Source organism: Mesoplodon mirus (assembly GCF_964341445.2).
Source record: "Mesoplodon mirus genome assembly, chromosome: 2".
Taxonomy (NCBI): Eukaryota; Metazoa; Chordata; class Mammalia; order Artiodactyla; family Ziphiidae; genus Mesoplodon; species Mesoplodon mirus.
The window spans coordinates 42,019,583-42,046,715 of record NC_138977.1 but is presented as its reverse complement, the minus strand read 5'-3'; the positions used below and the strand labels follow the sequence as shown (position 1 = coordinate 42,046,715).

General features: G+C 36.5%; 1 protein-coding gene across 2 annotated transcripts in view; it reads left to right on the top strand.

Annotated features, from left to right (window-relative positions):
* CFAP299 (cilia and flagella associated protein 299) overlaps positions 1–27,133 on the top strand; it is a gene marked incomplete at its 5' end in the record, with an annotated part of 640,567 nt that overhangs the window by 600,003 nt on the left and 13,431 nt on the right. For both annotated transcript variants that reach the window (XM_082645145.1, XM_082645144.1), the window contains one exon: positions 21,046–21,175. In XM_082645145.1, the coding sequence (XP_082501271.1) occupies positions 21,046–21,175 (130 nt within the window). The remainder of the gene's footprint in view (positions 1–21,045; positions 21,176–27,133) is intronic.

The window sequence follows — 27,133 nt, the reverse complement described above, 5'->3', positions numbered from 1 at the left end:
TATCCATGACTTCTTTCTGCCACAGGACGCGAGAAGCTCTGGCCTCAGTTTCTAATATTTTTAGGAGTATACATAGGGATTTGGGAAAGGAAAAGTTGAGATGTGGTTAAGGTAGGGATGAGGACTTCTATTCTGGGCTGTGGCTGACTTTCTAAAAGTAACTGAGTAAACCCAAAAAGTAAAGCCAACTTACCAATAGAATATTATTTCCCTATCGAGAGTTACTCAACCTAATCCTTCTAAAACCCACAAAGTACTTCTATTAACATGACTTTTATTCTATTTCTCATGAATTAAATAACCATTTTCTTATTTATTAATATGCACATTTGTCTCCTTCCAGTCTAAATTTTCATGACACCGTTCCCCCCATATTAATTGACAAATGCAAGCACCAAGCCCAGTTCTCATATCCTTAATCTTTAAATAGTTCAGCTTATCCTCCCACATATCTTTATTATTTTATTTTCTAAATTTCTATTTATGAACCTACTATGCATTGGGCATAGTGTTAAATGATTTTATAAAAGATAAATAAGATACAGTTCCTTCCCTCAAGGAGCACATTGTCCAATAAAAAGTTAGAGACATAGAGAAACAATTATAAAACAGTTTAGAAATAGAAAGCTATAGATATGCCCAGGGCATATCCAATTATAGAGGAAAACATAGAAAGAATTCATGTGGGGAAAAGACAGGGCTTTCTAGAGGAGGTGCCAACAGAACTCATTCTTAAGGAATTCATAGGCGTTTCCAGGCATGGAAGATGGGGAAATGGCATTTGGGCAGAGGGAACAGCATGAACAAGGGCAAAAAACTAAACAACAACAAAAGCCATAGGAAAGAAACTATTCACAGTTCAAGGTTGCTACAGCATAAACCTCAAACTGAGAGCTATAAGACATGAAGGCCCATGCAAACCAAATTAAGAAGCTTGGAATTTATGCTACAGGTGATGGTGAGTCATTGAAACGGATTTGCATCGGGAAGCAACGTGGTTAAAACTGAGTATGAGAAACATCCTGGAGGTTGTGTTGAAGATGGACTGAATAGATATAAGACAGGAAGAAAGGAGACAGACAAGCTAAGGGCCTGGATTAGGGCAGTAGCGAGGGAGGCAGGATGACACGGGACCTGATATGAGAAATATTAATGAAGGGAAACTGGCAGAACTGAGTGGAAACTGGCTATGTGGAGAGGAGAGAGGAGAGTTAAGCCCAATTCCAGATCTAAAACATGAATGTCTCTATAAACAGAGGTATCAACAAATATATGAAGGAAAATTCAGGGTAACTCTAGTTCAGGGGGAAGATCAAGGACTCAGTTCTGGATATGTTGCATTTAAAGTGCCAGTGGAATATCTAAAATACAGTAGATAGATATATAATTCTGAATCCCTGAGATGTCCAGGCAGAGAAATGGATGTAGAATTTTTAAAATATAAATAATAACTAACACAATGAGAGAAAATGAAGTTATCCAAGGAGGCTGTTCTTTATACCATTAGTAGTGATAATGCTCCTTTTATAGGAGTACCAGTTTTGTTTACTGTTTTTGAAGAATGACTATTATTATTTTGTGTATATGTGAATAGCACATATGTTTTGAGATAGACAGTTGACAAATATCATTAACTTTTACTTTCAAATTAAAATATATAAAGGTAAGGAAACAGGTACAACTCTTTTTCATGATTTTATGACTAAAAGCTTGAGAGGTAATTTTAAATATTTTTCTCAAAAATAAAACAATAACTTACTGTTTATAGATGGATTTCATGTCAATTTTTAGTGTCCCAGATAAAAACTCAAGAATACTTTTTTTCTCAAAATCAGCCCCCCAGTTTATACTTCAAGATTTTTCATATAATCTTGCAAAGCATATCACGTCCAGACATACTTGGAAACAAAGAAAACCATGTATTTTATTTATTTATTTAATACACATATTATAATAAAGAGTTTTCTTTTTCCTCTATTTAAAAAGAAACAATTTTGCTCTTTTTGGACTTAAAAATGTTGTATGCTCATTGTGGAAAACATGTAAACTATAAAAGCGTATAAAGTATAAAAGAGAAAATCAAAATCTCTCCTAACTCAAAATCTTGAAGTGTTATAAATGTTAAAATGTTATAAACAGAAAATTTTACAATAATTTTAAATGTTATAAATATAAACAGTATACATACATATATAACATATATAATATATGTATATATAGCATACATAGACACACATATGTTAGGAAAAGATAGAAGATTGGCTATTGGGCAAAATTCTGTTCAGTTCAGTGACTGTAGGTCAAATGTGTGCCATGTAATCAGTTACATGCCTGCTACTTGCTAAACAAAGACAAGAGCAGCAAAACATTTACATTTTTCTTAAATAACCTATTCCAAGGGGGAAAACATCACTAACTCAAGGAGGGTTTCCTTCCTGGTTGTTAAGGGCTTTGCCTTCAAAGGATTGCTGCTAATACAAGTTTGCCCCTAACAAATCAGAGAGGGGGTTACAGACATTCTCAGGCACACCTGTTTGTGGAGTTGGAATTGAATCTAACTGGGTCCCAAACTGTGTACCTCTCACCACCTCTACCACTATCTCTTCCACTACAACCTTTCACTTTTGCCTTTCATTATAGTCTCTCAGGATATATACAAAAACAGCATGTATAGTGTAAGTGTCACTCTAAGGTCCAGTAAGCATTCAAGAACATATTTGCCATTTTTTACTGTGATATTACTATAAAGAGGGAAAAGTTCTATCAAAGGTGGCGGCAACTGTCAAGTAGTCAATCGTATGTGTAGGTGTGTTCATGGATTTGTTTTTTTGCTGTCTTATTGTATATATGCAACTCTGAATCTTATATAGTAAGCACTTTATCTTCTCTCTGAAAATTATTCATGGATATCAGTTACAACAGCTGCCAGTACCTCACTTTATGGTGCTGTCTTTAGTTAAACAATTTTCAATTATTAAGCATTATTTCAAAATAATTTCAGTGCCCTCTAAGGCTCTTTGTCCTCCATTGGTTGAAATCTCAGGACTCCTACAAAATATGGACCTTGTTTGGATTCTGACTTGAGCAAACTCTATGTAAAAAAAGAAACTAATAAGACAATTGGTGAAATTTGAATGGTAACAGGGTACTTGGTGGTATTGAATAATTATTGTCATATTAAGGTATGATAAAAACTGGTAGTTAGATTTTTTTTAAAGGCTATCTTTTAGAGATTAAAAGAAAGCTGTTTCTCGACTTATAACACTTCTGACACCTGATAGGGGGTGTGGGGTTTCCCTTCACGAATTTTCCAACTCTCAGGACACCAACTGGGTCTCCTCCAATTTAATGCAAGTCTGACACTAACTACCCAGAGTTAGAGTCAGACTACACAGGTTTAAGGTCTCAGTCCCACGAGACTGTCTTCATTTCAGATGCTAGTTGCAAGTAATGGGTCCCCAAGTTTCTGTCCAAGATGGCTGCAAAGTCAGGGGTTCCCACCACCCACTTCCCCCACCTGGCTTGATAATTTGCTAAAACAGCTCATGAAAGTCAGGGAAATATTTACTTATGTTTACCAGTTTATCATAAATGATATTATAAAAGACCCAGACAAACAGCCAGAGAAGGAGGTTCATAGGGTGAGGTCTGGAAGGGTCCAAGAATGCAGGAGTTTCTGTCCTGTAGAGTTTGGGGTGCACCATCTTCCTGGCACAGGGATGCGTTCCCCAACCCAAAAGCTCCCCAAACCCCCATTGGTTGGGGTTTCTATAAAAGTCCCATCATGTAGGCATGAATGATTAAATCATTGGCCACTGGTGAATCTCTAGCTCCTCCAGCCAGCCCCTCTCCCCTCCCTAGAAGTTCAAGGGTGGGACTGAAAGTTCTAACCCTCTAATCACAAGGTCAATTCCTCTGGCAACCAACCCTCATCCTGAAGCTATCTAGGACCCCACCTAGAGTCTGCTCATTAGCATACACTCAGGGATGGTTGAAAAGGGCTTAGTTTGAATAACAAAACATTCTTCTCTTACTCCTACTGCTCAAGAAATTACAAGGGTTTATTGGAAGAAGACCAAATATATATTTCCGATTATATCACAATATCACAGAAATCCATACTGAAGTTTTTTCAGATGAAATGATATAAAGTCCGGAACTTGCTAATTTGGTTGGTGGGAGTGAGTTTGTGGGAGGGGAGAGATGAAACTGAGGGACGCTTTGTGGATAATTATTGATGCTAGATAATGGGTACATGGGGATTTGTTACTCCAGTCTCTACTTTTAGGTGTGTTTGAAATGTTTCAAAAAACATTTTTTTAAAGGGGAAGAGGAGATCCCTGAGTCTCTAAATAAATACTCTAGATAAACATTTTGTAAAAATTACCCAGTAAAATGCCCTCCGATATTTTCTACTCCATTCTACACCATTCTGGATTTTCATTCTGACTGTGGTCCAGCAAATTGATTTTGCAATTCAAAAAAGACTCACAATACCTGCTGTTTAAAAACCACTGTTCTCTACATGTTCTACCTCCCAGTCTGCCTTTTCCCACTACTAACTCCACATCGCTACTACTAGTTGCAGACCCAGTTTGAGTAAGAATTTGGCCTCCTGATTGCCTAGAATAAGAGTTTGGACCACATAAGTTGAGTTCAAACCATCACTATTTTAAATAATACTGTGAAGAGTCTTTATGTGCATATATCTTTGTCTATAGTACCTAGAAGTGGAATTGCTGGGTCAAGTGATATAAATACTTACAAGATTTATTATGCACATTGCCAAGTTGCTTTCCAAAAATGTAATAACTTGCACACTCACAAGCTATCAATGCACATGCTGGTCTCATGGCACCCTTGCTAGTAGGAAGTTTTACACGCTTCTTAATTATTCCCCATTTTAAAAGTCAAAACCATTATTTTTATTATTAGCAAAGTTTATGCTCATTTCAATTATTCTTGGTTATTATTTTATTTTCGTGATCTGTCTATCCTTGGTCTCTCCCAACATTAAAATTTAGGATCATTGAAATTTAAAAAATTACTCTATAAGAGAGTTTTATAATTTAAGGATATTTATATGACATATTTCCTTATTTTTTGTTTGCCTTTATTTTTATTTATGACTTCTCATGACATAAAAATATTTTAAATTGTTATGAAGTTAAACTGATCTATCTTTTCCTTCAGGATTTCTTCCATTACTTTTAAGCTTGAGAAACCCCTTGGTATGTGCCAATCAAATAAACAGTAACCTACATGTCTTCCCTTTCATTTCCTCTGGAGGCTTTATAACATTCAATGTGTAGTCTCTTTGGGTCTTCTTACTCTATCTTTACTGAACAAAATATTGCTAATTTACCTTTTTATATTTTGTCATTATTATCAAGTTCAAATACTTGTCAAAGGCATATCTTACCAGCTTTATTAAGGGTGAAACAATGGATTTTTAAATGCAGTGTGTTTTACCCAACTATAGTGATCTCTGCCACTCAGTTTCCAATGGGGTGCCTGATACTCTGGTCATACTGACAAGAGAGTTATGCTTTGTATAAACAAAAGAGGTTGATGAGTATGTGATGTGGTTGAAGGACAGTCAGGAAACTGCCTCACCTCCCACACAAAAAATGTGTCCTCTTAAAAGTGACAGAGCATACACCCCGACAACTAGAGATCCATGAAATTGGCAAATGAAAGAAGTCACATACTATTTTGTGCTAATGTATGAGTAGTTCATAATGTCCTGACTCAAAGCTCTTAGCAGAGCAGTGAAGACAAAAGGACAAAGAAGGTGACAGTAGACCCAAGAGCAAAAGAGAAGCTGATGCTGAAGATGAAAGTCAAGTCATACCTCTCATGGCAACCTCATGGTAGTGGAGGGAAAGGTTAAACATTTGTTGGAAATAACCAAGTGCCAGGTACCACAAGAAGCTCTAGGAGTAGTCAGATAAAGCTGGTTCCTACCCTAATGGGGCTCACAGGCTAATTGAGAAGACAGAATAGTAAATCAATTGTTACAGGACAGAACTTTTGTTTCTGTTAGTAGGTAACTATTCAGCCCAGAGACTGGCATATAGATTAGGCTAGGTGAGGGTTGGAGGTTCCCTTGGGAGGTATTGCATGATATCGGATTTGGAGAATGAGTAGTACTTAATTAGGTGAGAAAAAGAAATGTGGAGAGGACAGTCCAGGCAAAGAAAACAGCACGTCCAATGGTAGAGAGGCACTGACAGGGCCTGGAATGACATGTTTAAAGAAATGCAGATAGTGGGAAAAGCTTAAGAGAAATCTGGGGTTGGGAGTGTGTGGGGCGGCCAGAGAGGCAGCTTCCAGGTTTTGGAGAGTTTGTGTGCTAAGCTACAGAGTGTGTTTAAAAAGCCATAGGTGTCAAGAAAATATTTTAAGCAGGGATATAATATCTGATGTGATATTTTTAAAGATATCTGTGATTGCAAGAATGATAGATAATAGGGAATGCAGACAAAAGGGGGAGGGGGACTGATTGTGAAAGTATTGTATTAATTCAGGCAAGAATTGGTATATTATGCAGCATTTGGAGAGGAGTATGTGGACATGAGAGGTTATGGAGATAGCATCTATGAGACTTGATGGGAGACAAGATGCAGGGTGAGGAAGTGGGAAAAGCCTGAGGTGACCCACATTTCTAGATTGGGTAACAGGGTGGATAGTGGTATCACTTACTGATGACTCACATTCATCAGATCATGGCTCATAAACGTGATAAGACATTGTTTCTTCTGTTTCACTGTTAAAAAATATCAAAGGAAGAAGGAGAATCATTTGTAGGAAAAAGACTGAGTAGCATTGTAGTGTAGTAGAAAGAGCTCTGGTATAAAAGAACAAGTATAAGATAATGGTCTCACTTGTAAATACAAATCATTAAACACTTTATTATTTAAATAAAGAAGTCCTTCAAGGGAGATATGTCAGTTGAGGAAGGAGAGCTGAATGAGCAGCTCTGATTCTTTCCACTTAATGTTTTGCCCCCTCAATTCTTACTACCTTCACCATGATGGGCCCCAACGAATAAGTGCTCCCATTTTCATTCTATCCCAGAAGAGCCAGCACATCTTTTCTCTCTCTTTTTTTTTTTTTTTTTTTTTTTTGGCTGCTTTGGGTCTTTGTTCCTGCGTGTGGTCTCTCTCTAGTTGTGGCGAGCGGGGGCTACTCTTCATTGTGGGGCATGGGCTTCTCATTAAGGTGGCTTCTCTTGTTGCAGAGCATGGGCCGTAGAGTGCAGGCTAAGTAGCTGTGGTGCACGGGCTTAGTTGCTCTGCGGCATGTGGGATCTTCCCAGACCAAGGATTGAACCCATGTCCCCTGCATTGACAGGTGGATTCTTAACGATTGCACCACCAGGGAAGCCCCAGACATAAATTTTTTTGAAGATAGTTTTCCATAGCATGTACAGAAATACAAAATTGTCCACTGAAAAGTCAAAGGCTATGAAGTGTTTGGCTTCTCTTTCTGCCTAAGGTTGTTTTTCTACTACATGGATTCTCATTGCTTTCATCTGTGTTGTTTCAGTGTTATTTTTGTTATTTCTCCCTGATCACATTCTATTTATAACTGATATTCTGCTTCACCAATCTCGAGTACAAAATGAGGTCACATTCCTTTTAATATTCAAAATATATTTTGAGCCTCCGATCCATCCCAGCCTCCCAACTGTGATAAAATGTTTATTTCATCCTCAACATACTCCTTTAAGCTAACTCCAAAGCACTTACAATGCCTACTATCTTAGCTCTCTAATGCTGAGTAACAAATTACCACAAATTTAGCAGCTTAAAATAACACTCATGTCACCGTCCACAGGTCGGCACAGTGTGGCTGGATTCTCAGTTCAGGGTCTCACAAGACTGAGATTAAGGTGTCAGCAGAACTGCATTCCTTTCTGCATGCTCTGGGGAAGAATACACTCCAAGCCCATTTAGACTGTTGGCAGAATTCAGTTCTATCTAGTTATAGAACTGAGGTCCCCATGGTCCCTCCATCTTAAAGCCAGCAACAGTGCATCAAATCCTTCTCATGCTTTGAATTTCTCTGACTTCTGGCTTCCTTTTCTGTTTTTAAGGGCTCTTATGGTTACATTGTGCCCATCTGGATAATCTAGGATTTTCTCCCAATTTTAAGGTCAAACAATTAGTGAAGTCCTTTTTGCCAAGTGCCATAACATATTGCAGATCCAACCCCAAAGAGCAGAGATCACAGAAGATATTTTGAATTCTGCCTACCAAGCCTACCTGTTCCAAAGTGAGTAAGTCTTGGTTACTATCCTTTGAAGGACACAAAGTCACAAAATCATCTTCAGTAGCCAAGGAGCCGCCTTTTAACACATTGTCCCTGTTGAAACCCAGCCACCTAGAAGCTTAGATGCCTTCCCTTTCTAGAGAATTGTGATTTAAACACAGAAACTCTAACGTTCATAAAATCATCTTACTTGTACTACCAAATGATCCTATTTCCTAGACAAACATAGCATACCAGGCAGATAATGCCTAGCAAAACTCCTATCCACTTAAGAAAAGTACTTTAATGACCTGGGGTTCTACTGCTAATCTGGGTGATGTCTCCAAGTATAGCAGCGGAGAAGGAAGTCTCTCTCCTCCAGCATTAAGTTCCTCCATCATAGCTTCACGCTGCCTAAATTTTGTTTCATTAAACTCACTTATAATATAGTTCTAAATTGCACATCTCTTTTAGTTTACACAAATTCAAAGCCATTTTACCTCAAAGCACAATTACAGTGCCTGAGCCTGGGGGAGTGGCCAGTCTCCCTCACAACATACCTACACTCTAGTTTTCCCTTCTGGTTTCTTTCCCTGGTCCCTAGGACCCAAGACCCGCCATGATTTCCTCTTCCTAATATACTGACATTTCTTTAATGAAAAGCCTTGCCTTGTCACATAGTCATGACCAGAAAATTCTAATTCTAGAAATATATCCACAGATATGAAGGAAAACTATGGTGATTACAGGGCAGAATTGGCATACTACTCATAGAAAGGTCAGTAAACCTAAAGAACATCTCAATATTCATAACGTAAAAATGAGTGTGAGGTTGCTGAGTGGAGCAATAGTTCAAAATATATTCATATTCACAAAATTTGAGGCGTCAAGACTTCCAGATAGAAAGAGTACGTTAAGTCAAAGAGTGTTTGTTATTTTTAAGTAACAGAACTCTAATCTTGTAATTCCAGTAGAAGCAACAGAGATTACTTATCTATACAATCTCCTTAGCCTAAGATAAATGCTCGCTAACCCCAAAGAGAACAGTTACCAACGATAGCCATCAAATTTTGGTCATTTTCTCATTCCTTCCTTGCATTTGACAAGGGGATCTCCTTATTGTTTTTTCATGCCTTCTATTCCTTTTGGTTCTCATGGCACTGTCTTACTCCTCGTACATTCATATGCAATTCTCTGTCTCCTTCTCAGGCTCGACTCTTATCTATACTCAGTGCAAACTGTGACATCAAAAACATAAAATGTGTCTACAAATAACAAACGTTGGTGAGGATGTGGAGAAAAGGGAACACTTGTACACTGTTGGTGGGAATATAAATCGATATAGCCACTGTGAAAAACAGTATGGAGGTTCCACAAAAAAATGCCATATGATCCAGCAATTACACTCCTGGGTGTGTATATGGAGAAAAAAAATGAAAACACTAATTCTAAAAGATACATACACCCCAATGTTCATAGCAGCACTATTTACAGTAGCCAAGGTTTGTAAACAACCCGTGTCCATCAACAGATGAATGGATAAAGAAGAGTTGGTGTATACACAAACACACACACACACACACACACACACACACAATGAAATATTACTCAGACATAAAAAAGAATGAAATTATGCCATTTTTAACAATGTGGTTGGACCTAGAGTGTATTATGCTTAGTGAAATAAGTTAGACCAAGAAAACCAAATACTCTATGTTATCACTTATGTGTGGAATCTAAAAAATAAAACAAACAAATGCATATAACAAAACAGAAACAGACTCACAGACATAGAAAACAAACTTATGGTTACCAAAGGGGAGAGGGAGGGGAGAAGGGACAAAATAGGAGTATGGGATTAACAGATACAAACTACTAGACATAAAATAGATAAGCAGCAAGGATTTACTGTATAGCACAGGAAATTATATTCAATATTTTGTAATAAGCTATAAATAAATACCCTACCTAATACATCATTATTCTGGACATCAAACAAGAGTATAAAGGTGAAAGCTCTTTGTAAGTGACAAAACACTACATCAATATAAAATAACAAGTGGCAGTTGTTTCAATAATAATATCAGAAAGAGAATGAAATTAAGGTAGGGCTCTCTGGGACACCCACCCCATCCCTGTACCATTCCTTCAGGTTTCTGCCTTGGGAAAGTGCTTCCTTGGCAATCTCTTCACCGGGAATGGCCACATAGCCCAGTTTCTATATGACTAGCCACTGGCATTCTTGCTTGACCTTGAGGTTCTCACTTTATGATTTGCAACTGAGAAGTTGCAAATACTTCTCAGGATGTTTCTAATACTTGCTCTGATTGCAAAATCAGAAAGAGCTTTGTGTAACTCATAATTCTATCTCCATAGCCTTACTATGGGAAGATATGGTTATAAGTACATCTGTGATTTTCACCTGCTTCTTTCCCATTGCATGGAGCTAGCAATGAAGCATTCCAGACATCCCACCAGAGGGCTAGGGTCTTCAGTGAGGAGGCCAGCATAGGAGTATGGAAGAAGTTGTGGAATACTTCCTCAGAATCTCTCCCTGTAAGAAGGGTTCCTCTTGACAAGGGTTACATTATTCTCTACTGTTGGGGACTTATCACAAATAGTCAAGTATCCCAGGTATTACATTACATTCATTTCTCCCTTAGCACCTTCCATAACCAGTCCATATACTTGACATTGCACTTTGGGTTCAGAGCACATAATATGATGAACATGCTAGACAGGTGACCATCTGTTTTCTGACTCAAATGAAAATTAGGAGCAATAGCCTGCTGGCAATGAACACTCCCTTCTATCCACTGCCTTAAAGGGTTAGGAAAGCCAACCTTACCAGCTCTCCTTGCTTCCTTTGTTCTGAGCCACTCTGACCCCAAAGGGAATGCACACCCAAACTTTCTGCACTTTGGTAGAAGGCAGTTAATAATCACATTTCACATTTAATTCTCAATCCACAGTAATTTGCTTTCTGCCTCATTAACAGTAAACTACTGAATATCTCTCATAAATGTTAACACTGATTATGAACATTTTTCAGTTCTTATCTAATCTAACGTTTACTATCTTTTCTACCTGGAATGCTTGGCCCTGCTTCTTTCCATCAGGAAAATCTCATTAGAAATATATTTCAGCAAGATATGTATTGTTTTTAACCTCTACCATCCAAAAATACCTCACACAAATTTCTATTATATCATTTTTCATGCTGTATTATAATCCTTTGTTTGCATTTTTGACATGTTGAATTGAATTGAATGACACTTCTGACTACCTGTCACTAGGGCTTTTAATGTTCTCAATTATTTTAATAATTACAGTAGGTTGTTCAACAGTTATTTATATTTTCCCAACTGGCATATGCATTTATTAAATAGCTGATTGAAGTTAGAGATACATTATATAGTCATGAATAGAAGCCAAGTTAACTAACTTATGGAAACACTAAACTTTAGATTTCGTATTCTTACCAACCAAAATAACTGACCAAACCTATATTTTTACATGGAATATGATATTTCAGGAAATTAGTTTGTTATAGAATGTTTTACTGCTTTGATATTATTTGAAAAATAGAAAAAGAACAGGAGTGTTTATTATTCTAGATTAAATTTCATGTCTCTATACCACAATTGCAATTTCATATAATATAATTTTTCCACAGCAATAAAATAAAATAAAAAGTATCAACCATAAGAAAACATGTTTTAGCATTTTTTAAACAACTTTATCATATTTTTGGCAAACTTTGGAAACATTTTGCACAAACACTGGATAAATCAGCTCTAAAACAACAGTGTTTAAATGGTTTGTAGGTGTAGAGACCACACATCTCAGTTTTCCTGGCATCGTCTGGGCTTACTCTTATTGTCTTGGCACAATTAGTAGCAGCTTTCTTCTTTCACAGAAGGAGGCTAGTTTGGACAGTAAAATTGTAAAGCCATCCTACTTACAGACTGTCTACACAGAGATTAAAAAGGAGACAATAATGTTTAATGCTTAAATGTCCCCATGACTCTCATAAAATCCCCTGAATTTTCATTTGTCAATAAAAAATCTTTTTTTAAAGAAATGAAATATTGGTGTAAACCACTGTCAGTTGTTTTTTTGGTTTTTTGTGTTTCTATTTATTTATTTATTGGCTGCATCAGGTCTTAGTTGCAGCACGTGGGATCTTCTTTGCAGTATGTGGGATATTTCGCTGCTGCAAGCAGGCTCTTTGTTGCAACATGGGGGCTCCAGAGTGCGCGAGCTCAGTAGTTGCAGCACACAGGCTCTCTAGTTCTGGTGCACGGGCCTAGTTGCCCCACGGCATATGGGATCTTAGCTCCCCAACCAGGGGTCGAACATGAGTCCCCTTCAATGGAAGGTGGATTCTTAACCACTGGACCACCAGGGAAGACCCTCAATAAAAATCTTTTGATTTCACAAAAACCGTTTTTGTAGGTTTTTTTATTTTATTTCTGTTTTTTACAAATTTCCTTTAAATATGAATATCTCTCTGTCCTAAAAATTATATCTTATAAATATTCTTTATTTTTCTCTCAAATGAAATGTTTTTTTTAACTTTATAAGCATATTCAAGTATTAGGTACTGTAAATGCCTACTGGTCCAACTGTTTAAAACCCAAAAATATTCCATAATTAATAGAGATTGAAACAACTCCCTCCTAATCATTATGAACTATTGGTTATATTCATGGGGAAAATCTCTTAGATGGTAATAGCTTCTATTTCAGTGATGTGTTCTCTGTGATTTCAAATTTCCTGTTCTTGTGGTAGTGATCTTATTTTTTCCCTATGCTTTATGTACTGGAGACTACAATTGTTATAGTCATTATTTTTGTTCTGTATTCACCCCTAAGGCCTTGGATTGCCTTTAAATGTATTTTTATGTGCAATTTTTTCTAATCTTTGATATCATTGTCCATTTTGTGCTTCCATAATTTCCCTAAATATGCCATTTGCACTCCATTTGAAGGGAGATATTGAGCAAAACTAGGGCAAACAAGTATTCTGGAGACACGGCTTTGAAATTTACTCCCCCTGGTGGTCCAGTGCTCTGTTGTCGTGTAATGTCACAAAAATATTTTCTCTGGTATCAAGAGTTATCATGTAAAATAGATGACAAACAGGTAACTGTTTCCAAAAACATACATGAGGACCCCCTTATTACTTAGTGAACAGATTTCACACATATTTATCTCAATTCATTATCCCAACTTATTTGTATAAGTTGTGTATAAGTACACTCTCATACAACAAAATGCCCAAACCTTGGATGTTTTTCATGGGGAGCAAATGGAAAATTGTTCTTTTATTCCTAAACCTTAAATAATTTCACATAAGTTGCCCCCTAATTTCTTCTATCTATTTTAGATACAGTATGTTTGAATTTTTCTATAAGTATTTTCTAGATGTGACCACTTAGACATAAATTAAAATAACATATAAGAACTCATTGAATCAAAGGAGGCTTTCATAATAACAGTCTATTACCATTGTAAAGAGCCTTTGCAATATATAGTTCAACCTCTAAATTTTAGATAAGAGAAAACTGAAACCACTGCATGAGGGTTTAGATTTCCTAAGTCCCAGATCAATGTTCTAGATCAATTCTCTTAATTACATTTTAAAATAAATTTTCTTGCTACTTCTTTATTTTAATTCTGTAATAATTAAAAATACTGTAATAAACTGGATCACAAATAATAATAAAGGTGGACATATATCATTAATTTAGTCAATGAACATTTATTGAGTGCCACTTTTTTTTTTTTTTTTTTTTTTTGGTACACGGGCATCTCACTGTTGTGGCCTCTCCCGTTGCGGAGCACAGGCTCTGGACGCACAGGCTCAGCGGCCATGGCTCATGGGCCCAGCTGCTCTGCGGCATGTGGGATCTTCCCGGACCGGGGCAAGAACCCGTGTCCCCTGCATCGGCAGGCGGACTCTCAACCACTGTGCCACCAGGGAAGCCCCGAGTGCCACTTATTGATAGAGACAGTACAGCAAGTTTAAACAGGTTTAGAAGGTGGGAAAAATTTATTTTCTGATATGTTGAGATTGAGGAGTCTATGATTTATCCCAGTAAGTATTTACAATTGAACAGGTCATGTGGATAAGCAGCTCAGGTGAGAGAACTGAGATGGAACAGTGGTTGGGGTAAGCTGGCATAGAGAAGATAGATTTAATTATAATATATTAGGATAAAAGTGTGATGACCTGGAGAGAATCTAAGTTTGGGGAAGTTTTTAAATCTCTTTTCTCTTCTTTCTTTTCCCCTTTTTATTCCTTTATTTCCTTTTTTTACTTCTTTCTCTCTCCCTCTCTTTTTTTCTTCCTTCTTTCAATCTTTTCCTTGTTTAGCTGAAATTTATATGTTTGTTAGTTCTACGAAAAGTTTTATAGTGAACAAATGTATGGATACCAAGGGATAAAGGTGGGGTGGGATGAATTGTGAGATTGGGATTGACATAAATACACTATTGATACTATGTATAAAATAGATAAATAGTGAGAACCTACTGTGTAGCTCAGAAAACTCTACCCAATGCTCTGTGGTGACCTAAATGGGAAGGAAATCCAAAAAGGAGGGGACATATGTATACGTATAGCTGATTCACTTTGCTATACAGTAGAAACTAACACAACATTGTAAAGCAACTGTATTCCAATAAAAATTAATTGAAAATAAAAGAAATCAAGAAATAGCAGATTAAAAAGAGCATTTGGATTCGTGACATCAGCAAGATAGCAGAGTAGGAAGACCTGGACTCTCCTCCAGCAAATACACAGATTCAGCAATAATTCCTAGACAAATTCCCTTTGTGAGGAATCCAGAAACTAATTGAAAGGTCCCTGTACCCCCAGGCAAATGTAAAGCAAGCCTCACCAAAGCCAGTAGAGAGGTTTGGGACACCCTCTTACTGGAATCCTTACTGCCAGCATAGCACCATACTATGAAAAAGGAACACCCTAGCTCTCAGCTTCTCCCAAGGGAGGCAGGGGTTGGTTTGTGTATCCAGACTCCCAGCTCTTCTAAGGGGGGGGGGAGGGTCCCCAGAGGACTAACTTCAATTTCGCCAGTCTTGGAGTTCTGGTGGGCCAGACACATTCCATGCACCTGGAGGAAAATGGCGACAGCAGCTTGGGCTGGTAGACATCATATATAGATCTTACTCCCTGCTCATCACAGAGCAAGTGACAAAACCCACAGCTGCCTGCTTCTCCCTGGGGAGGGAAAAAGTTAGAAGAGGCCAGTGAATCTCTGTCCAGTTGCTTGGTGGAGGTCTTCTCCTGTATAAGGCCAGTCCATGAAGACTGGGAGAGGTGCCTACTGTGTCTAATATGCAGGCAGCAACACAGAAAGTCAAGGAAAATCAAGAATCAGGCAAGAATGTCCCCCCCAAAATGAATAAGATAAATCTCCAGATACTGACACTACAGAAAGGTACTGATAGTATACCTAAAAGAGAATTCAAAATAACTGTCATAAAGGTGCTCACTGAGGTCAAGAAAACAATTCATGAAAAAAGGGAGAAATTCAACAAGGAAAAAATATTAAAAAGTACAAAACAGAAATCATAGAGCTAAAGACAATAATTAAACTTTTAAAAAAACCACTAAAGTCTTTCAACATCAGACTAGATTAAGCAGAATAAAACATTGATGAACTCAAAGACCAGTCATTGGAAATAATTAAGTCAGAGAAGCAAAAAGAAAACAATGAAAAACAGTGAAAAAACCTTAAAAGAGTTATGGGACACCATCAGGGAACCAATACACATATTATGGGATTCCAAGAATGAGGAGAGATAAAGGATGAGAAAAATTATTCAAAGAAATAATGACTGAAAACTTCCAAAATCTGGGGAAGGAAATGGACATCCAAATCCAAAAAGCTTAAGGGACACGAATCAGATAAATCAAAGAAATCTACTTCAAGACACACATTATAATTAAATTGTCAAAAATCAAAGACAAAGAGAGAATTTTGAAAGAAGCAAGAGAAAAGCAACTTGTCACATCCAATGGACCCTCCTCGCCTTCTTATAAGACAATTAACAGATTTTCAATAGAAACCTTGCAGGCCAGAATGGAGTGGGATGATAGACTCACACTGCTGACAGAAGAGAGCTACTACCAAAGAGTAATATGCCCAGAAAAACTGTCCTTCAAAAATGAAAAAGAGATAAAGACTTTCCCACACAGAAAAAAATGCTCAGAAAGTTCACCACCACTAGATTTGCCCTACAAAAAATGCTAAAGGGAGTTCTTCAAATTAAAATGAAAGGATGCTAAAAAGAAACATGATAGCATAAGAAAGTATGAGACTCATTGATAAAGGTAAATATATTAAAAAATTCAGAGTAGTGTATTACTGTAATGGCAGTGGGTAAATCACTTTTAATTCTACTATAAAAATTATAAGACAAAAGTATTAAAAAATAATTATAACAAAAAAGTTAAAGATACAGTATGAATAGATATAAATTTTGACAATAGCATAAAGTACATGGATGGGAGAAGTTAAAATGTAAAGTTTGTGTATGTGATTAAACTTGTTATTATCATCTTAAAATTAACATTCACAACTATAAGATATTTTATGTTAACCCCAAGGTAACTACAAAAAAATACTTATAGAGATACACAAAAGAAAAAGATCAAGTATTCAAAATATATCAATAAAAAAATTAACAAAACAAAAAGGAAGACAGCAAGAGAGGAAAAGACAGACAAAAGAACTCCAAGACTAACAGACAACAATTAATAAAATGGCAAGAGTAAATCCTTCCCTATCAATAACTGCTTTAAGTATAAATGGATTAAACTCCCCAATCAAAATACAGAGTGGCTAAATTGATTCTAAAAAACAACATATATGTGGTCTAAGAGAAACTATTCACAACAGTCAAGATGTGGAAACTACCTAAATGTCCATTGACAAATGAATGGAAAAAGAAAATGTGGTATATACATACAATGGAATATTATTCAACCTTAAAAAAGAAGGAAATTCTGCACTATGTGACAACACGAATGAAACTTGAGGGCATTATGAAAAGTGAAATAAGCCAGTCACAGGAAGACAAATACTGTATGATTTCACTTATATGAGGTATCTAAAATAGTCAAATTCATAGACTCAAAGAATGGAATGGTGGTTACGTGGGGCTGGGGAGGAAGGGGGATTGAGGAGTTAATAATCAATAGGCATAAAGTTTCACTTAAACAAGGTGAATAAGCTATAAAGCTCTGCTGTACGGCATCGTACTTATGGTCAACATAATGTATTGTACACTTAAAAATTTGTTAAGAGGACAAGTCTCCTGTTAAGTGTTCTTACCACAATAAAATAAATTTTTTTTAGAAAACGTACTTGTTTTAGATTCTATAGACTAGGTCTGAGTCTGTATTCTAGTATTTACTAGTAATGTAAACTTCAAATTTTTTATTATCTTCTCTTAGCTCCAGTTCACTCATCTATATAATAGGAATAGTAATAAATAATATATAGGGTTCTTACTAAAATCAAATTAAACTACATAGATATAGGAATATCATAGTTCTGTTGTATATTAGATACATCTTCTCATACAGAATTTTTTATGGCAAAGCCTTTTTATAGCTCCTGCCTCTTTAGGATCCTGCTTTCTCTACTTTTCCCTCTTCACACCATGGAAACATGTTCAAGAATATTTCATCTTTTTTTTATAAAAAGCTGACCTTTAATTTTTTATATCCCCAGTGCTGCCCTAGTTTTCTTGTTTACTTTATAACTAAATTAATAAAGGAATTTTTTATTCAGTAATCTGTTCCCCTCTTCCCTTAAATTCTCTATATCTGAATTTTGCTTCCACCATTTCATTTTACTGCAACTGCTTTTCCTGTAATATCCTTCCAAGTGTAAATTTTGATGAACTCTCTGCATTCCTTATCTAATATATGAGGCATTTGACACTATTGTCTTTCTTAAAGTACTATTTCTTGATATATTTTCCTCTCTTCAGTTTTTGCAACTAAGTAACTCTTTCCTGGTTCTTTCTGATGCTTCAGATCACTGTTTTTTACTCTCTTTTGCTGATTTCTCTTCCTACTCAATAAAATTGATGTTCCAGATTTCATTCTTATCTCCATCTTCTCCTTTGTCCATCTCAGTCACCTCTTTGAATTTAAACACTGCTGATACTTCTAGATACATTACTCCATCTAAGAAAACTCTCTAACTTCAGGTTTTCATCCATTATCTATTTATTCCATTAATATGCATTTAACATCTACCATTGTGAGGCGTGGGCTGAAAAAAGGAATTGGAAATAGGGCAGTAAAAAACACAAACCCAGATCCTTGCTTTCATTTTCTTGGATATTTCATAAGGATTTCAAGTTCAAGACGTCTAAAACTGAACTACACGCCCCCCCACCCCACCTCCTGCAATCTGTTCTTTACATTGTATTTTATTTCCTAGTAAATAATTCCATCCACTTAGGTATTCAAACCAGAAATCTGAGAGTAATCCTAGACTCTTATCTCATTGATGTCTTTCTCATAACCATTAAATCCACTTTTCAATGTCTTCTCAAATCCAGTCCCTCATCTTCATCCACAAGTACACTTCAAGATCACCTGGGCTCTGCATGTATAAAAGGGGGTAGTGTTATGGCTACTTCATGGTGTTGACAATAAGGTTGATGAGATAATAGATTCATTTGTTCATTCAGAACAGTACCCAACACATGGTGTGGTGCTTATTAAATAAGTGTTAGTAATCTTTATTAAATACTAATAATTATTAGCTATTAGAATTGGTATGTGAAATGAAACCTGTTTCCCTTCCCTGCCTAGTAAAACAAAAGTATTGATTAACAATCCAAATCACTTCATCAAAAGTACCACGTGCTACACAAGTTAACATTTTTTGATAAAGTGTATATATATAAAATCTGCCTGTACTTCAATAAGTCTTTTAATTTGAGGTCTGAGCAACAAGATAAGAATGTGTGATATAAACCATGCCACTCTGAGCATAACTATGACTCAAACATTTTATTAGGATTATGTATATCTATATATCTCAGAAATATATGTATGTGTATGTATACATATATATATAAGATTGAGGATCATACCCATGTCCCCTATTCCAATTTGTGAATCTCCTAACTGAACAGGCAGGAGGATGGAGGTCAATTTATCTTCTTTATTATGGATTAAACTGAATTGGGGGACCCAGCTTCGGTGCATAGTCAAATTGGCTTGTAATGCTTTTACCACTGGATTGAATTTATCACCAGTACTATAGGCTGCTCTCCTATCATCACCCTATTGGGCACTGAGCCTGCCATTATAAACTTCACTCATGAAAGCTAGCTAAAGTGAGGACCTAGAAAGCCATGAATGTTTAGCTCCTTTTCTCAGTTCACTAATCAGATAGTCATTCCTGCTCTCTTGCGGAGGCTTGATTAAACAGACAGAGATGGTTGGAAAACCACTTTTCCTAACACTGTGCCTCAGAAAGGGCAGACACTCCTATGTCTTGGCCATAGAAGGAGTTAGAGGGGAAGAGAGAGAATAGTTCTCACTAATATGCACCCCCAAAGATATAAATATATGATCTATATAATCAGTTTTTTCTGAGTATTAAAAAATTTGAGGGTAAACATATTACATTTTCAGGTAGTAGCAAAAAGGTGATGCCTCAGAAAACAATGTAATTCAGAGTGAGTTTAATCAATGAAATCTACTCTTTCAAAATGAAGAAGAGGAGTAATAAAGGGAAAAACAACCCAGAAATAGGATAAGGGGAAACTGATTAAAAATAAATATTACAAATATTTGAGAGGCATACTGGGCTGTGAGCTCTACATGACTTAGCTCTGTGGCTGTCATTTTAAAAGCAAACATAATATTAGAAATATGTTAATGGGAATAAGATATGTAAAAATAAGAGTATTGAGGATACTTCCAATGCACATAACAGCATTATATTTGTTTTTGACAAGTAAGTATAAAATGAGAGATGGAAAATAATAGAAAGTTTCCATAGATGAACATCCAAAGAAAGGATTGAACAGGCAATGTTGAACAGGAGAAAGAACATGCATATGCTTTGAAACACACAGATCTGGGTTGAAATATTAGCCCTATGATGTATCAGTTGCAGGGTGTTAACTATGTTAGTTGAACTCCCGTAGTATCCTTGCTTTGTCTGTGAAATAAGAGCAAGTTCATATGGGTGTTGTTGTAGAATACATCACATCATGCCTGGCCTCTGGTAACCTCTCAAACACAAGTAGTTTTCTTACTGCCTGGGAAACATATTATTGAAAAATAGAACCTTAAAGAAATGAATTAATTTGTTTTGAATGAAAAGAGGTGACTTAGCCTGCCTTTTCTTCCAGTAAACAGTCTCTTAATACCCTGAATACTCAATATCCTGAAGAGTCTGAACTAGAAGAAATAGCCTTAAATTGCATCAATTTTCTTCTTGACTTCCTGGGAATATGATACTGGAATAGGTCCTAGGTCCTAGAGTGTCCAAACCAGGAAATCATGCAAAACAGTCATAAATATGTATCTAAATGATTTGAAAATAGCCCAGTCTAATCTTTTCTGCAAGAATTTTAATCACACATGTGGTCTACATGGTTGTATGGACTGTGATCCTATCCATTTATTTTGAAGCTGAACTGCCCCTAATATTTTCTGAAATATATTTGTCAATTTAATTCATTATGCATATTAACTCCTAATAAATATTTATTTCTATAGTTTTTACAACTGGGACAGTCATGTTGCTGTTTGGAATTCAACTCCCAACTATGAAGTGATTGCTGATAATCCAGAAGGCTTACTTTTCAAATACAAAAGAGACAGAAAAATTCTCAATGTGGACCCTAAGGTAAGTCTGCTTTTACACTTAGGTATCTCCTCAAATTTTATTGTATCTCTACCATCATTCAAAAATTATTAAATATTTGACCTTAAGCTTTTAAATTTAGAAATGAAAAGCTATGTGGAAACTTAGAGCATCTACTATCCTTAAAGAAAAAAACTTCAAAACAATAAATTATCAGAAATCAACAAGGAAGAATTTGGGGGGAATTTAAATGGAACTCACATGTGGGAACACTTCTCCATGCCTGACAGCAGAATTAGGTAAGGGAGCCAGTGACAGCAAATCTGTTTGCTCTGATTCTGGGGAGTCCAGTCACTTTCTGCTCTGAAAAGGGAGATGAGTCATTTAGGGAAGAGAGACTCTCACCTCACATACGTACCTTTTTTAATGTGACTAACACTGAAAACAGTATTGTGCTTAGTGCATTTCTGAACATTAACTTAGAAAATACATCTGATTTAAATATTTTAAAAACATGTCCCATGATATTTTGAATTTGTTCAAAGACAAATGTTTACATCTTACAGATTTTCAAAGACTACATTTACATCATGACTTTTAATCATGATTTGTCATATAGCTGGGGGCGAAGGTTGAAACGTAAAAGTCGTATGCTTGGGTTGCTTTGGTGTTTTTGGTTTTTTTTTTAACTTTTGGAAAACACGTTACTCACATGACAGTATCAGTCTAAAATCCAAAGTCAAGAGAAATAATTATTCATAGTGAAAGAACAGAAATTGTGTGATATGCCTGGGGTAGGTAAAGGATGGACCGAAGGTAAAGGGGAGTCTTAATCTAAAAAAGTTTTCAAAAAGTTTTTCAAAATAAAAAATATTTAATTTCATATCCACTTAATGTAGTTCTTTGCTCATAAAAAGTACTTAGTAACTATGTGCTCAAAAAATGAATACAGGAAATTTTGTAGCAAGAAATAGATTCTTGTCTGAATCAGATACAGCTTCAAACACAAGAAACCCCAAGCTGGTGACTTAAAGAGAAAAGAGACTTCTTTCTCTCCCACTCGTAAGTCTAGATAGTGGCTGTCCAAAGTTGGAGTGGCAGCTACACTGTCATCTGGGCCAAGGTGGCCCTCATCCTCTTAGGCCAACATAGATCTCCAGCCAAAACAACCACCTTTTAAACAGAATGTATGGAAGAAGGTGAGTAGGTACAAAGAACATGCCCCCACTGCCTCGTAAGGAAGTTTCCCCAAAGCTACCACACTCATGGTCCCTTATGTTCTATGGCAAGAGCTTAGTCACACGGCCATATCTTGCTACATGGAAGGCTGGGAACTGTAATCTTTATTTAGGTAGCCATATGTCCAGCTAGAAACAAGAGTTCTACAAAAGGGAGAAGAGAAGTTTGTGCAGACAACTAGCAGTTCTGTTACTAGATTGGCCTTATGGACCCCGCCCCCCACCCTTGTGTCCTAGCCCGGCTGAAGACCCCTGCCTTGGCAGGGGAGCTTCTTTTCCTGTTCAGATTTGCACAGGCAATAACAAAACTGATGCTGAGATTGAAATAACACAGGCTTTATTCAATGGCCAGAGAATGGAGAAGCAGGAACTTAGTGCACAAATCAACTTCTAGTCAGGGGGTGATCAAAGCAAGATTTTTAAAGGTAAGGTTAATGACAGGGAGACATATGCATTGGCTTTCTGGGAATAGGTGGGGTTCTTCCTGGAACTGGTTGCCACCTCCTTTTTTTCCTTCTATGGTGCAGTACTTCCAGTTATGGCCACTGGCAGGCGTGTCACTTAACATGATCGTGTATTACAATGAGCGTATGATGGGGCTCAAGGTCTACTGAGGACCAGGTCATCAGCCATTTTAGATTTGGCCGGTTCTAACCAGTTCTGATGGCCTCCTGTTTTTCTCTTCTGGCAGTTTCCTGTGAGACAAAGATAACCCTTCTCCACAGCTTACATTCCCTTGGGGGAGGGGGAGAGTTAAATGTAACAACCATGGTGACAGTTTCTGACCCAACACTATCTCCTTCAAAAGAACACTACTCTTTTTTTTTGTTGTTCTCAGGTTTCTCATTAGTAAGATGAGGGACTGCACCTGAGCATCAGTAGGGCCATATTTATTATGAATCTATGAATAGCAGAGAAGTTTATGAATGCATCTTCTCTCTGGTGGTGCCTCTATACTCATCATAGATGGGTGTCAAAATGTTATCATTTGAGGCAAATTACAGAAAACTTAATAAATAGCATTCACAGAGTCTTTTCCTTTTTGAAGGCTAAACTATGTACATAAGAAAAGATATAAATTGATTTATAGAATCATTAAGATGTATGAAACAAAGTTTTGAATCAGTTTTGAATGATATCACACAGACTCTTTCAGGGGTCTATTTTAACTGATGCCATATACATATATCAAGAATGTATGTCATGAATTAGAGTTTTTGTCTATGTCTTTGAAGAATCATTATTGAATCCAAACTGCTGCTTGACTGGTTCAAATAACTTTAACTAAAACATGCATTTACAAAGTAATCAATCATGATCTTTCAAAGACTTAGTCAACAATCCATGAAATATAACATCTTCCTCTTTTTTCCTGGAAGAATTTAATTATAACTCAAAAGATTCATGATGAGTCTGAAGGAAAGGTACTTCCAAAATCTTGGAGAATCTTGGAGAATGAACAAGGATTTGGTTAACTAATGATAAGAGTTAAGAATTATTGGGTGAGACATCCAATGATATTTGGGTACTTCTATTTCTTTAAATTTTATTTTAAGCTTATCTTTTTACAGATAAAACCTTACTGGAAAAGAATGTTGGTCTCAGCATTAATAAAGCCTTACTTTACTATTAACTGGCTGCATGGCCTTGAGAAATTCACTTTACCTCCCTAGGCTTTACTGTTCACAACTGGAAGATGAGAGTCTGTTGTTGTTGTTGTTATCATTGTTTTCTGATCTCTGGAGTCCCTCTATAGGCTCAGACATGATTCACAGAGATTCTGACTCAACTGGGCCCAGAAGTACATATTTTCATAAGTGGCCAGTGTGATTCAGCTGTAGATTGCCATGAACCACAATTTGAAAAAGTCTTATCTATAAAAACACAATAATCTCAAGAGATCTGGTACTCTATTCCCAAACACAAGTGTCCTCAAACAAAATATAACACATATATTTTCATTTTTATGGACTAGATATAAAAGTAGCATGTACATCACCTACCTGATTTCTTAGCTTTTTCACCCTCATCAAAGAGCCATGATCCTTTTATATTTCATGCATCCACATAGCAGCTCTTACAGGCCTGCAGGAGAGTCAAGAAATAAGCTAATATGTCAAGTTTTTTTAACTACAAATAACAATACGAGTTACATTTTTATAGGCAGTATTCTTCTTAATAACTTTGCTGACAATTCTTCCTAAGATGAACACCTTCTAATAACTCCATAGTTAAAATGCTATAAAATGTTGTAAGAACAGCACAACTCAACTCTCCTTCAAGTACTCTCTTTGAAATATTTTATGCTTAAAATTAAAGGGGTCAAGATAAATGAAAAGTGGAAAGACTGGTAAACAGGATGTGTTTCCTTTGTACAACACAGATGTAGACTCATTAATTCTGAAGCATGGTTCCTATGAAACATAGTTGTTTGTGAATGGTAAGAGTGGAAAAAAGAAAATTGTGCAGGTCTTAGAACAAGTAATATGAGTTCATTGGTTAAGAAATTCCCAATGCAATAAGAGTTTGGTTGCACTGAAAACAGGACCACTGGCTTTAACTTCCCTGCAGCTGTATAACATCTGGAACAAATAAGGTCAGTTTCTACTTTTGAGTGAAGAATGCTTGTCTAAGTGATTCACACCCACCAAAATGTTTCCATTGTATTATCTTTAGAAGGATTGAAGGGACGCACTTTGCACTCACTCCTCTGCATTATCTGGACAAATGAGAAAAACTAGGCATTTTTCTTTTGCTTTTAGGAAACATTAACCTGAAAGAGTTTGCTTTGAGTCTTAGCCTAACATAGGTGGTCTAAAACCTTCATGATCTACTAATAAAATGAGAGATTGTAAAAAATGGTTAAAATAGGAAAAATCTTCCACAGTTATACCAGCTTTTTTCCTTTCCCCTCCCCTCTTCTATTTACTAATGTGAGAACCCATCACCTGGAAAAATGTCTGGTTGATAGGTACTTAATATATATTCATGTAACAAATGATTAAATGAATGATTCCCTCCAAACACACAAATATAATGCTATAGTAATTCAAAGTTGAGGAATGGATTATGTCACAGATGCTTGAGGTAACAGTGATAGCTAGAAAGGGTACAGTTACACCATTCTGTATTGATCCAAGTAAGTCAGAAAATAAATTACAGGAACTTATTGGTGGAAACAGCTAGTGTTGCCATAATTATAGGCTTTGTTGAGGTTATGCAGAAACCTTTATTTTGGTATGTGCTTTCAAGTGTTCTTGTGCAGTCCCAGGAATATGTAATTTAAGCTGTCTCAAATTAAGACTGTTAAATTAGAATATGTTTTTTGACTTATGAACAAATTGACACAAACATGTTAAATGACTTGCTCAAGGTCACAGAGTTCATCATTAGTAGAATCTAGCAATGGAGCTTAAACATAAATTTGAGACACCATAGGGAATGTAAAGATGAGCAAGAGTTCAACCCTTGCCCTTTAAGTGCTTGAAAGATTTTTAAGGAAACAGGCATGTAAAAAATATAACTGCAACATAAGGAAGAAAGTGATATGTTTCAAAAAAGAGAAATGCTTTGGGGATTCAGTGGAAGAAGAGATGACTTTTGATCTAAGGCAGGAGCCAGTGGAAAGGGGATGGTGAGGGGACAGCATTGGGGATTATTAGGTGATTATTAATAGAGGAGGTAATCTTTTAACTGAAATTGAAGAATGATTAAGAATTGAACTCATAGAGATGGAGAAGAAGATAATGCCAGGAATGAAACCTATTAACAAAGATAAGGTTGATGAGTGTAAAACAAAGGCAAAGAAAACCTAAATAGTTCAATTTGGCTGCTGAATTGGTTTGGAGAAGGAGCAGAATGGGAATTGAGCATGGAAAGGTCATGAAAAGCCTTGAATGCAAGACTGATGAGGACCTTGGAGTAGACTTTACAGGAAATGGGGAAATATGTCCAGGCTCTTGTGCAGGGAAATAACAGGAAGAAAGTTGTGTTCTAAGGAGATTAGAGGGTGTAGATTATGACAGACTAGGGAGAAAGACTGGAGAAGATGAGAGCATAACAGTAATCCAGGTGAAGAGCAAAGAGAACCAGAATTAGGGGCCCTACCATAGTTAGGATATTTCTGACTTACATTTTTAGTATCACAACTACTTGGCCATCCAGGTAAAGACAAAACTTAGAGAATATACCAATGAAGAAAAAGTGGTTGAGAAATCTCACTTTACTCCAACACTTAGGAAAGAGAAAGGGAGTTAGTTCTAGTGCTGGATGAGTATAGAGAAAAAGGTGAGCTGGATGGATGTTAGTCAGTCTGTCGCCTCTTCATTCTTCCTTCCATCCTCCTGTTCCTCATCTGATGTTTACTGAGTAACTACTGGGCACTGTGAGGTATAAAAATGGACCAGAAAGGTGGGTTTCTTGCCCTAAAAAGCTGATAGGTAAATTGGTGGGTGGGTGAGAACATAAAATACGCACAGAAATGGCAAGCTGGAAAGTGACCTGAGAGGAAAGAAAATGCTCTAAGAATTCAAAGGAGGCAGAAGTTAATTTGGACCTAAGGCATTCAAAAAAATGTTAATGAAAGAGAGAGCATCTGAACTGGATCTTGAAGGATGAGTATGGTGAAAACAGGAGGACTGGAGCCAAGGAGTATTCTGATAGGAAGGAACATCACATAAAAGGTGTGGAAGCACAGAGCATGCGGCTACGTGGGAAGGGAGAGGAGCTCCTTTTGGCTAAAGAGTCATTCTCAGCATGGGCC